The sequence below is a fragment of the Marmota flaviventris genome, chromosome 1 (assembly GCF_047511675.1).
Source record: "Marmota flaviventris isolate mMarFla1 chromosome 1, mMarFla1.hap1, whole genome shotgun sequence".
Taxonomy (NCBI): domain Eukaryota; kingdom Metazoa; phylum Chordata; class Mammalia; order Rodentia; family Sciuridae; genus Marmota; species Marmota flaviventris.
The window spans coordinates 28541991-28555457 of record NC_092498.1 but is presented as its reverse complement, the minus strand read 5'-3'; the positions used below and the strand labels follow the sequence as shown (position 1 = coordinate 28555457).

The window sequence follows — 13467 nt, the reverse complement described above, 5'->3', positions numbered from 1 at the left end:
GGGTGATTGAATTGACCAGATTTAGAGGGAAAAAAAGGAAAAGGTATTTAACACAGTTATCAATACAGAAATGTGGATGAAAACCACTTATGTTTGTAACGTATCATGCTAATTTCTGTATTAGGTAGATAAGTTGGGTAGAATGCTTTGTTAACAAATGCCATTGTAGTACAATTCTTTTATGAGATTTATCTTGTATCTTAACTGACTAGACAAGGGAAAACTATCCTGCCCTTGTGGCCACAACAAATTGTAGCATGAGAAACAGTAGTCTTAGTACACATCTGATTATCAGTCTTTTAGCTCTTTTGTCAGAGGTTCACTTAAGGAGATAGGGTAATTACAGTGAGCCTACAATAATATATTTTTTGATATAAAAGAGGAATAACATATTCAAATGGTAACTTGCTATTGGTATTTTTTTTCCTATCAAACTGAAAATATTAGACTTCCAGGAATTGCATTTGTATTTTTTTTTTTTTTTTTGAGAGAGAGAGAGAGAGTTAGTTTTTTAATATTTATTTTTCAGTTTTCAGCAGACACAACATCTTTATTTTATGTGGTGCTGAGGATCGAACCCAGTGTCCCGCACATGCCAGGCAAGTGCGTTACCACTTGAGCCACTTCCCCAGCCCGCATTTGTATTTTTTAAAAATTAAGTTGTAACCTTCAAATGGCAAAGAAGTGTTTAGGAAACAGAGTAGCTAACGATTTTGTTACATAATTATACACTTCTTTTCAATAATGTTAATTACTTTTACACTTACCATGTTGTATAATACTACTTGGTTGGTAATACCTGTACTCTGTTCATGTCCATTGATTTTACTGGGGTTGGAGTTAAGAACCCAAATTACCTTTTCTTTTCCCTTGTGTCAAAATTCTGATTTTATTTATTTATTTATTTATTTATTTATTTATTTATTTATTTATTTATTTATACATACTGGGGATTGAACTTAAGGGCACTCAACCACTGAGACACATCCCCAGCCCTTTTTATATTTTATTTAGAGGCAGAGTCTCCCTAAATTGCTTAGGGCCTTGCTAAGTTGCCGAGGCTGGCTTTGAACTTGAGATCCTCCTGCCTCTGCCTCCTGAGCCTTTGAGATTACAGGCATGCACCACAGCGCCTGGCTAAAGTTCTGATTTGATCATGAATGTTTTAGTCAACTTTGCTTTGGGAAAAACAACAACAAAAATAAATAAATAAAAATAAAAACTGGTTATCAATAAGGAAGTCTTGAAAAGTTTGTTTTTGCTCTCTGGGATATGAAGGGTGGCCCTGGTTGGTTGACTCTAGAAAAATGGACAGGTTGCCAAGAAGCTAAGTGCATAAAGAGTTTGGGGTTATATTCATATTTAAATTTCAGATACTGCCATGAATATTAAACAGGTCTCAATCTGGGGAATGTATCAGGTTCTTCTGGTTCTAAGATTCTATGATTCATTTTTGAAATTAAAAATTAAAATTAATCTTATGTAATTATATTGATTTATTAAGAGCTCTTGCCATCTGGATAGTTATTTTATATTTTCCCCTTGAATCTTTTGTTGCATATCTTGTGTAAATGTCATTTACAATACCTATGTCATTTTTTTCCTTAAAAAATGGATTTCTTTGTATGGTGTGTGTGTGTGTGTGTGTGTGTTTTCTCCAGTACTGTATTGAACCCAGGGCCTCACACATAACTTGTCAAGTACTCTAACACTGAGCTATACCTCCCAGACTTTTTAAAAATTTATTTTGAGATAGGCTCTTGCTAAGTTGCCCAGGCTGACCTTGAACTTGAGATCCTCCTGCCTCAATCTCCTGAGTAGTTACAATCATAGTCCTGTACCACCATGCCTGGCTCCATGTATATTTTTTACTGAAGTTCTCAATTTCTAAGGTTGTAATCAGACGGGCCTTAGAAAACATTCTGTGTGTCAGATGTGGTAACATTATTGATTTTTTTCCCCTGATGAAAACAGTTTTAAAGATTGCTTTTCATGTTTGGTTTTTCTTTCAATATCCCTTAAAATATTGTTTAGAGCATTTTCATGGCTCAAGTGATGATCCTATTATAATAATTACTCACTAGAACTCAGTAAAACCTGCAAGCACCCCTGAGTCGCAGATTGAAAGCCAGGAGTTGCAGTCTGAGGGAGGGGCCTGCCAGCAGGCAAGATGCCTGCTGTCACCATCTCTCTGTCCTTGCAAATGACTTTTGCATACATTTACCTAAGTTTTCTTACTTGTAAAATAAGGATGTTGTATTATATGAACTCTAGGGATTTTTTGATATCATTTTGATACTGAAGTAATGGGTGATTTTAAAAATCACAAATTATTCCTATGTAATAATTTGAAGGAGTATATTTTTACAAAATTTTATTTCCCACATATCCTTGAGAGCCATTACTATTTGTGTGTGTGTGTGTGTGTGTGTGTGTGTGTGGTGGAGGGCAGGTAGGGGGAAGTAGGGATTGAACCATTGAATTCAGGGCCTTGCATGTGCTAACCACACTCCTCCACTGAGCTGCATCTCCTGTCCCCATCATTAATGTTTTTCAACATTCAATTTAAAGTTAGTAAGTATTATAATTTTTCTTTGGTGCTGGGGTGTGGTGGTGCATGTGTATAATACCAGTGACTCTGGAGGCTGAGGCAGGAGAATGACGATTACTGGGCAACTTAGCAAGACCCTGTCTGGAAGAAAAAAAAAAAAAAAGGAATAGAGAGATAGCTGGTGGAATAGCACCCCTGGATTCAACCCCTAGTACTAGTATTCAAAAATAAATAAATATTTTTTTAAAAAGCAGAAAAAGAAAGAAAGAAAGAATTTTTCTTTGATAATATGTCATATTTTTTCTCTACGTCCCAAAGGAAAATCTGATATTATACTAGTTCTTTCTTCTCAAATATTTCCTTTTCCTTTCAACTAAAAAGACAATGTGTAAGATTAACTTTCCAAAAACCATTCTGGCTCACTTTAGTGGAACTGAATAGTAAGCTGGGTTGTTAGTGCAGCAGAAATTCAGTGTGATTCTCTTTATTATTTCTCCAAGTACCATGTTTCTTCTCTTTGGTTTAATTATAGACTGGACACATTGGAAAGTAATCAATGAAAGTCAGATTTGGCTGGATGTGGTGTGACTGTATCTCCCAAAGGTTTGTGTGCAGCAAGTGTAGTCCCTGGTGTGGCAGTGTCCAGGTGGTAGAACCTTTAAGTGGTAGGGCCTGGTGGGAGGTAATTAGGACATGAGGCCACTGCCTTCAGGAGGGATTGGTGGAGTTCTTTTTTTTCTTTTTCTTTTTCGGTACCAGGAATTGAACCCAGAGGTACTTAACCACTGAGACACATCCCAGCCTTTTTTTTTTTTTCTTTTTAGAGACAGGGTCTTGCTGAATTGCTTAGGGCCTTGCTAAGTTGCTGAGCCTGGCTTTGAACTCACGATCCTCTTGCCTCAGTCTCCGGAGCCTCTGGGATTATAGGCATGTGTTATTGTGCCCAGCGATTGATGTAGTTCTTGTATGACCAAATTGTTTTCATAAGAGTGGATTATTATAAAGTGAGGCCACCCCATACACTTGACCACTTTTGCACATGGTTCCTTTTCTGCTTCTTCACCGTGTTTTGACATAGCTAGTGGAGGCTTTGCCTAGATGGTATGCCATTTGAACTTTGCAGCCACCAGAATTATGAACCATATAAATCTCTTATCTTTACATACTACCCAGTATTGAGTATTTTGTTATATCAACACAAACTAATACTACTGGTAAGTCCTATGTTTGAGGCTTTATCCTTGTGACCCCACCTAAGTCAATTCTGTTGGCATTGGTGCCCTGGTTTTAACAAAGCTGTGGAGGAAAGTGACATTGAACACTGGTGCAACCAACTTTTTATTTGAGCTGCTTTTCTAAATGTTCAGGGACAATGCCTCTGAGCTTGTATTAGTTTCTTATTGCTGCTATTACGCATTACTAGAAACTTGTGACTTACAACAATGAAAATTTATTGTCCTACAATTCTGGAGGTCAGAAGCCTGAAATTAGTCTTATAAGGCTAAGATGAAAGTGTGGACTTTACTGTGCTCTTCTGGAGGCTCTAGAGGAGATTTTTATTTCCTCACCTCTAGTTTCTATAGGCTGCATGCATTCCTTGACTTATCACTTCTTTCTTATTTCATTCTGACTATTACTTCTCCTTCTCTGACTGTGACTTTCTTACTTCCCTCTTATAAGGACCCATTTTATTAGATTGGGCCCACCCGTATAATCTAGGATAAGTTCTCCATTTCAAGGAACTTAACTAACATATTTGCACAGTCTCTTTTGCCACATGACATATAACATGTTCACAGGTCTAGGAATTAGGGTGTGGGCACCTTGCCGGACATTTATTCTGTTCATTTTAGATCCCTTCTAATCATTAAGGCTGCCCCTGGAAGTCACCTCCTCAGAGAGGTCTTCTGGGACCACCTTAGATGCCATCTTTCCTGGGCATTCTTGACAGCATTACTCTATTTTATTAAATCTGAGAATAGTGTATTTTACCTTCGAATTTATTTTTATTTAATTGTTCACTTTCTATATCCCTCTACTAGAAGGTAAGCTTCTGCTCTAATGAGCAGAAACATGGCCAATCTTCTTCACCACCTTTCCCCCCAAAATCTAAATAGTTTCCAGAAATTGGTACACTTTCAGAAGTTTGTGAATGAACCCATCTGTGTACAGTCTGAAGAAGCCTGCCTTACTGAAAACTATATTAACATGCCCCTGTTCCTTTTTCTTTCAATAATGCAAGGTTTGGGCTGGAGATATAGTTCAGTTGGTAATTAATGCAAGATTTTTTGTTTTTGTTTTGTTTTGTTGTTTACTGATGGCAGTTAAGCTAGCTGTCAGTAGATTTTCTTTTGAACTTAAATATATGGGTCTGTCCTTGGGACATGATTGAGGCCAATAAAATAAAATACCAGTTGTAAGATGGAGCTGGAGGAAAAATAAAATAAAAAAAATAAAAAAGAGTTCACTTGAAGTAAAGTGGATGGAACTGGAGGACATTATGTTAAGTGAAATAAACCACAAACAGAAAAAAAATTTTTTTTTTGCATATTCTGTCTCATATATGCAACCTAAAAATGTTAATTTTAAAGTAGGAGAGAGTAGAATAGTACTTACTAGAGGTTGGAAAGAGGAAGGGGATAATGAATAGAGAAATGGATAATAGGTACCACAATAGGTAGGAGCAATAGATTCTAGTGTCCTACTATACAGTAGTCCCACTTTACAATGATAACCTAGTATATATTTTATTAAGAACTAGAAGAGAGGAACTCAAAGGCTCCCGACATAAAGAAGTAGTAAGGAACTAGAGATATAATTACCCTAATTTGATTGGTTCACATTTTGTAAATATTTTGAAATAACACACTAAAACTCATGAACTTGTATAATTATCACATGTTGATTAAAAACAGAAGTTGCCTGTGATCCCAAGACTTGAGAGGCTGAAGTAGAAAGATTGCAAGTTTGAGTCCAACCCTGGCAACTTAGTAAGACCTTGTCCTAAAATAAAAAATAAAAAGTTGTGGGCTATAGCTCAGTGGTAAAGCACCCCTGGGTTCAATAACCAGTACCAAAAAGATAAAAATTAAAATAATAAAAAATAAAAAGAAGAAAGAGAACTAGACAGAATTAGTAAATACCTTGCCAAAACAGAATGTAATATTACCTTGATCTGAGCTCTAATTATGATGCCCTGGTAAGTAGCTTGGGCTTTCTGCCCTCTTCACCACAGATTTATAATGCTCACATTTGTAATTCAAAGGAGACTGAGATAAGAGCTATAATAGTCATACAAGAAGAATAAAGGAGGAAGAGATTCATTTTAATTGAGACATCACTTCTGGTAAGCATAGCTTTCCTCAGGCTGTTCCCAAAACATGATCCAAAGAGCTTTTAGGCAGAAGGAACAACATCCATTGACATGGCATTAAGAACAACCCTGATGGAAAGATGGTATTTTAGTATGCAGGTAATTTATAGCTGTGCCCGTATTCATTGATGCATCCAGGTGATATATAAAACAATTCTTAAGTACCTAATGCTGGTCAGTAATGAAGCTGTGATGTGACCCTGACCTGAAGTGAGGAGGAGGAGGAGGAGGGAAAGAGGTTGGAAAGACTTCATAGAAGAGAGGTATTTTTAAAAAATAAGTTTTAGGGGCTGGGGTTGTGGCTTAGTGGTAGAGTACTTGCCTAGCACGTGCGAGGCCCTGGGTTTGATCCTCAGCACCACATAAAAATAAATAAATAAAATAAAGATATTGTGTCCATCTACAGCTAAAATATAAATAAATAAATAAAATTTTTAATAAAATAAGTTTTAGTTGTGATGGACACAATACCTTTATTTTATTTATTTATTTTTTATGTAGTGCTAATGATCAAACCCATTGCCTCACACTTGCTAGGCAAGTGCTCTACCACTGAACTCCAGCCCCAGCCCATGGAAGAGAAGTATTATAGACTGAATTGTGTCCCTTCAAAATTCATGTGTTGAAGTTGTAACCCCCAATATGATTGTGTTTGAACATAGGGCCTTTAAAAGGAGATGATTATGGTTAAATGAGATCATAAAATTGGGGTCCCTAGTTCGATAGGATTGATGCCTTCATAAGAAGAGGAAGTGACATCAGATATATATGTCCAATAGAAAAGGCGATGTGAGTACACAGTGAGAAGAGAAACCAAATCTGTCAACACCTTAGTCTTGGACTTCCAACCTCCACAGCTGTGAAAAAGGAAATTTTTGTAGTGTAAGCCATCTAGCCTAGAGTATTTTGTTATGGTAGCTACAGCAGATATTAGAAGGAGGAATTTGACCTAGGTCCTAAAATGGGTAGGGCCAATTCTGGGAAACTGCCTTGTTGAAGGGTTTGGTTCAGAAAAGTCCTCAGTAAAAAAGTTAGAGGCAGAAGTCTGGTAGCTATTACCTTCTTGGTTTATATGTTCCTAATGCCTGCTGCATTTCAATCCTTTGATTTTCTTGTAATTAAAATATTTCTAACTAAAAAAAAAGTGAACAAAAGCCATTGAAAAAATTGGAATAAGCAGAGCTTTTGACCTACAGAAGAGAGAACTCAGTGTAGATGGGGTATAAGGGGGTGCTTGGGAGCTTCTGGGCCATTATGCCTGGAGTGAGTTGGGAAGGTAATTATGGAGGATTTTGAAATTAGGGGAGAAGAGTTTTGTATTAAGAAAAACCTGGTGTTGGTTAGGAAGAGTGAGGAGTTAAAGTTAATGGCAAATGAGAGAAGGCTCTTCATCTTTGGGGTTTTATGAGAATGGGAATATGTTAGGAACTGAGGTATAACATTCTTCCACCCCAGTCTCTTCCAAAAGCTTGAAACAGAAGAATTATCCTTTCTTTACAAAAAATCTTCATCATTGTTAAGTAAGCTCTCTCTGCTCACCTAATCCCATAGTTTACTGCAAAGGAAAACCTAGGGGTGGTTGAGGTTCTCTTTTTGCCCCACTGAATTCTAGGATGTGTCTTCCATGATGTGCTAGTTCTCAGGAGCAGCCCCACCATCAGCCTCACATACTATATACATACAGTTGTTATTGATAGTTTTTCTTTCTAAAATAATATTTGTATGTTTTTCTCCTTGTAAGAGTTATACATGTTTATTTCAGAAAATTGGATGCTATAGAGACACATAAAAATTCAGTAGTTCATAGTCCTACGGTTTAGATATAGCTTCTATTAGTATTTGGGGAGTCAAACAGAATAGACAGTTTTGGCAGGGTGCAGTGGTCCCTATAATCCTAGCTGCTTGGAAGATTGAGGCAGAATGATTGCAAGTTTAAGGCCTGGACAACTTGATGAGGCCCTTTCTCAAATAAAAAGGGTTTGAGTTGTTTCTCAGTGGTAGAGAATTTGCTATCATGTCTGAGGCCCTGGATTTGATCCAGAGTATGGGGGCAGGGGAGGGAAGATAGTTTTCCTTACTCATATACATATTTCCCTGAATATATAGTCAGTGAATACACATGATAATTCAATATATTATTATTATGTTATTGATGACATTATATATTTTTAGAGTGCCCATGTGATTCTCTGTGGGAGTTTGTAAGATGGCATAGAAAACTGATTATTTTTATCCAAGAAAATTTTGATGAGTGATATTTGCATTAGATGTGCAGAGGTTCAGATTTTTTCTTAGGAAGATGTGGAAACCTCTATGCAATTAGGTTTGGTAAGTTTGAGCTGAAGTATTACTTTTATTTTATTTTATTTTAAAAAAATTATATATTTGTTGTAAATGGACCTTTATTTTATTTATATGTGGTGCTGAGACTCAAACCCAGGGCCTCAGACATGCTAGGCAAGTGCTGTACCACTGAGCCACAACCCCAGCCCCAGAAGTGTTATTTTTAAAGTATGCATTCGAGATATGATAAAAAGTTTGTAGAGGTTGTATCTTTGTCCGTAGATCATATTCACTATATTACTTCACTCTTGAATTGAGCATGTTTTCATTTTTGAATGTAAAGGCTTAATTTTAGAGCAGCTAGTCATTCAATATAGAATAAGATTAATGAAGTAAAGCCTTCTTAGAAAGGGAATGTTTAACCACTTGAGACAAAGTAGAAAAGTAGGGCACTTGGCTTCCTTGATTGGGTGGTAGTTCACTTCATATTGGTGAGTACTTGGCTTCTAAAAGGTGCAAATTTTGCTTTAGTATGCTTTCCTTTACTCTCCATGTTGAACTGGCTCTCTCATTGTGATATTGTAAACCTTTTTGAACAATCATAAGCAATACTACTCATCTGATTGCTGTGGCTAATAAGCGCCTTTTATCTTTTTGATATTGCAGTTGACTCATGTTGACCAGGCAAGCTTCCAGGTTGATGCCTTTGGGACGTCATTCATTCTTGATGTCACGTTAAACCAGTAAGTGTTTGTTGAGCTGCCTCTCTTTTGTGAGACACACATTGAATCTAATTTCCTAACCTTCTGTGAAATTTTTCTTACTACATTTTAGTTATCTATACCAATTTAGTACTGCATTTAAAACTGTTTTATCTATTGACGAGAAAGTAGAAAATCTGGTAAATAATAAGAAATAGATATGCATTTGAAATGGCATAGCTGTAACAGATTTAAGAATGTACAATGGAGGCAAGAGTTATTTCAATATTATATGAGAATATATATGAGTTTCCTATGAATGACAGATATTAAAATAATACTTTGGGCATTAAAATGTCTTTCTGAATAACAGCAGAAGAGATAAAAGTATACTTTTTGACTAATGATTCAGAGAATCAGCTGTATGATATGTGATGCTAAATAATGCCTAGTGTCTATTTGATGCTTTGATACAGGGGCATGTTTTGTTGAGGCGTAGAGTAGTAGAAATATTCTGTATTTACAGTATGATTTTAGAAATAGTCAGTTGTTTACCTAGAATTTTAGACTGGAAGATGACTTTTTACCCCCTTTTAGTGAGGATTGAAACCAGGGACTTGTACACGTTAAGCAAGTGCTCTAGCACTGAGCTCCATCCTCAGACTTGGAGGAGGCTTTTGATAGATCACTAGATTTAATCTTTTTCACTAATTTTAAAAAATGTACTCAATTTCCTATCAAAAGCTAATGGGGAGAGACCAGAGTTCTTCCAGGCCTGAGTTTCTGGGCAGCGATGAATCACAGATTTACTAAAAGCATCTATACAACAGCTCAGGAAGACAGTTTTGAGGTCAGAAGATCAGACAGGTAGACCAAGAGTGAGAATTGGAACCTAAGCAGTCTAGAGTGGGGAACCAGCTATACTGAAGACTGTCAGTTTAATTTTTAAAATGATGTAAGAAGCATAGCTTGAACTTCTCTGAATAAATACCAGCTACTTGTGACCGTTTAAATTTAAATTAATCAATTTAAATAAAATTAGCTGTGTGCAATGGCACAAGCCTGTTGTCCTAGCTACTCAGAAGACCAAGGCAGGGGGAGGATTTGCTTGAGCCCAGAAGTCTGATGGACAACCTTGCAAGAACCTGTCTTAATTAAAAAAAAAAAAAAAGTAAAAATTCTGTTCTTCATTTGTCATAGTTCAAATGTTCAAAAGTTATGTATGGCTAGTGGCTACCTTACTAGACAAGATTTGAAAAGCTGGGTTCCTAAGGTGTTCCATTTCAGTGACTCTATCCCATATCTCCTTTGTATTCATTATTATTAAATAGTCCCTTGTTTTCTGGTTCCTGACCCAAAGGAACTCTTTTGACTTTTTGTACTCAAATGAGTGATATTTATTCATGTTCATTGTGCTCAAACTGCCTCACCTCCTTGGAGAAATCTGAGTCCCAAAACTCTCTGTTCTCAAGGAGAAACACATATGGCCATACTTATCAGAGCATGAAGCTTGGAATACTGAGGGTGAAGCAAGAATTTTTTTTCCAGATATTGGCAGGAACTTGCATTGGACATTTTTCTTCTTATTTCGATGCAAATTTGAAATTACCAGGAGTATAGAGGATAAAATAATGGCACAAATAAAGTTTGCCTAGGCTGAGAAATATGCAGTATGTTCCCTTTGTTTGCCAGGGTTCTAAACAGTGGTGAGTAGGCAGGTTTTTATTTTTTTTATTTTATAGATTCAGTATCTGTCATTATTGTGGTTCTATTGTTTAGGAGCTTGAAGGTAAAAACTGAATATTATCTTTTTGTTGTTGTTGTTTCCTCCTTATGAAACAAGTCTAACACTGGGGGACAAGTAGATTTTTTTTTTTTTAACCTCGAGGAAAATTAAATAAGTCTATGTGTAGCGGGATTTCAGTTGCAGAATGGATCCAATAATACTTATTTTTAGAGTGGAATGGAAGGAAGAGTATCATTATATGATAAGCCTTCAGAATGTTTAATAAACAAAATTATCTACAACCAGATTATACCAGAGTTCAACTTTTGGTTGTAATCTCTACAGGAGGAAGATAAAAAATGTGAAAGGTTAAAAAGCAAAAAGTACAGCTGGTTCTTATTTTGTCAGAATGATGAAATTTTCTTTATCGGGTCATAATTATGAAATTTCACTCTTTAGGACAGATATATTAATAAAACCAAACATATGGCTTGACCTGGCCTGGCCAAACTAGTCCTGAGGCTACACTGGACCTTTCCAGAAGTCTGCGAGGGGTGTTGTGTTTTATTGTGAAACATTCCTCAGGGGGAACAAAGAAGAACTCCATAAAGACATTTAACTATAGACCCTGAGAAATTCAGGCCAAGTCTTTTCCTATAGATCTCTCTCCTGTTTTTCCAAAGTTGAATAATTAAACTGCCCCAAACAATGAAAGAATATTGAAAAAAAATTTCCATCAATCCTTTTATAAAAGTGACCTGACAAAAAACACAGGGAGACACACCCCACAAAGATGCACACCCTCCTGTGGACTTTGGCTGGTTGTTTTATGATGTAAAATATACAAGAAAATTATGAAGAAGGAGGTCATCATTTATAGCCTGTTTTTTTTTTTTGAAAGACAAGATTGTGTTGTGCAGCTCTCAGATCTTGAATGATCCAACTCCAAAATTTTAACTGTATTTTACAGATTCTCACCCAATCATTTTCTTATTTCAGTCACAACGATACAGTTTTTCTCTCCCTCTATAATCCTTATAGCAGGCTCCCCACAAAACACCCCTCATTTCACAGTGGGGATGGGAAAACAACTAGGGTAAGACATGATAGCAGACAGGGTGACCAGGCAGAATGGAAGGCATTATGGAAACAGTGGGAAGAGGTGGGAGAAAAGCAGGTACAAGGTCAGGCAAAAAGCCCCCAGATTCTGTTAAAATGGGCAAGTTTAGGCTGGTCTTTCAATAAGGAGAATCATTTGCCAATTAGTCACCTCTGCCTGCTTTCCACTGGGGCCTTGAATTTGTAGGGAAAGCAGGAGTCAAAGTGGGTAAAAGGGTATAAATTCAATTGGAATTGAAAGCTAGCTCTGAAAGAGTCTCCTTTCTTTAACCATGCTCTATTTGCAGTGTGGTTGATGAAGATGATAAAAATAAGTGGTGAGGATAAGAGTATAATTAAATGATGATGTTACATGATGATGATGAATAACAATAGATCTCTCACTGTTATTAATAAATCTTTATATCTTGCTGTTCCACTACATTCATTATGATGAATATTTATTTATTCAAATGTACATTTAATACAAAATTTAAGACAAATTCATGTTGACTAGTTTGCTATCCTTATTTTCATTTTGAATATACATAAATACATATATATATATACATATATACACAGTTATCCACATATGTGTATGTACATATATATATATACTTATGCATGCATGCAGACATGTGTACACACATATACACGTTTTTTATGTCCCTACCGACTAAGTATCTAGAGCTCTTGTAGACACTAAGCACTCAGAAACAAGGAAATAAGGTCCCCATTCTTAGGGAGCTTGCATTTGGAGTCAGAGTGACGATTAACATGTTAAGTAAGGTAATTTTGAGAGTGACAGTGTTCTTAATAGAGTGCCTGGTGTGGGAGGTGCTATTCCAGCATGATTCTCAGGGATAGGCCATCTCTAAGGAGGTGTCCTTTGAACATAATGGGCCTTCAGACAGAGGAAGTGGTCCTCAAGGCCCCGAGGCAGGAACAAGCTTAGCATGTTTGAGAGACAGAAAGATGGCTTCCCGAAGGTGGGACAGAGTGAGCCAAAAGGGTTATTAAATGAGGTGGGAAAAGTAGATAAGCCAAAATAGCTCGGCAACAGAAAGACTTTGGATGATAGTCTAAGCAGGGGCTATTGATTTCTGCACACTCTGTTGCATTATTCACTCCTTCCCTAACTGACTTATGATCATTTATTCATCAGATTCGGTTATTCTATATTTTAATGTTATTTTCAAAGCAATCTCTTCTAAAGATCTATTCATTGATTTGGGAGCCTGGTATTATACTGTTCATTCATTGCTTTGCCATGTGTTTTAATAGCTGGTAGGAAAAAACCTCACTTTCTTTCTTTTTTACACTTTTCAACATGAAAGAATCTAATAATCGCTATAATTCTAAAATGGTATCAATACAACAAATACTGTTCTCATAAGTATTAACTGACTATACTGAAAAAAGATTAAGTATATAAATATAATGTTCTCAATTTGAAATACCACCAATATAAATAGCAGATGTTTATAGTGAAAGATGCAACTGTGAAGTTTTCAGATTCAAATACTGATTTTTAAAAAATTACATATACGGAATACCTAGAAAATAGGTTTAATTGGAACTTATAAACAATTTTATAATATTCATGAGCAACAATTTTTAAAGACATAGAGGGCTATTTTAATTTGGAGTTTTAACATCATTTCCCTTTAATGCTTTTGATTATAGCATGATCATAAACCAAAGATTCAAATGATTTCAAGGGGTTGTTGATACT

At 36.1% G+C, this 13467-nt stretch overlaps 1 protein-coding gene across 7 annotated transcripts in view; it reads left to right on the top strand.

Moving 5' to 3' along the window:
* Positions 1 to 13467, top strand: part of Adam22 (ADAM metallopeptidase domain 22) — a 229243-nt gene that overhangs the window by 25525 nt on the left and 190251 nt on the right. For all 7 annotated transcript variants that reach the window (XM_027956108.2, XM_071612104.1, XM_071612133.1 and 4 more), the window contains exon 3: positions 8874 to 8950. In XM_027956108.2, coding sequence (XP_027811909.2) covers positions 8874 to 8950 — 77 coding nt within the window. The remainder of the gene's footprint in view (positions 1 to 8873; positions 8951 to 13467) is intronic.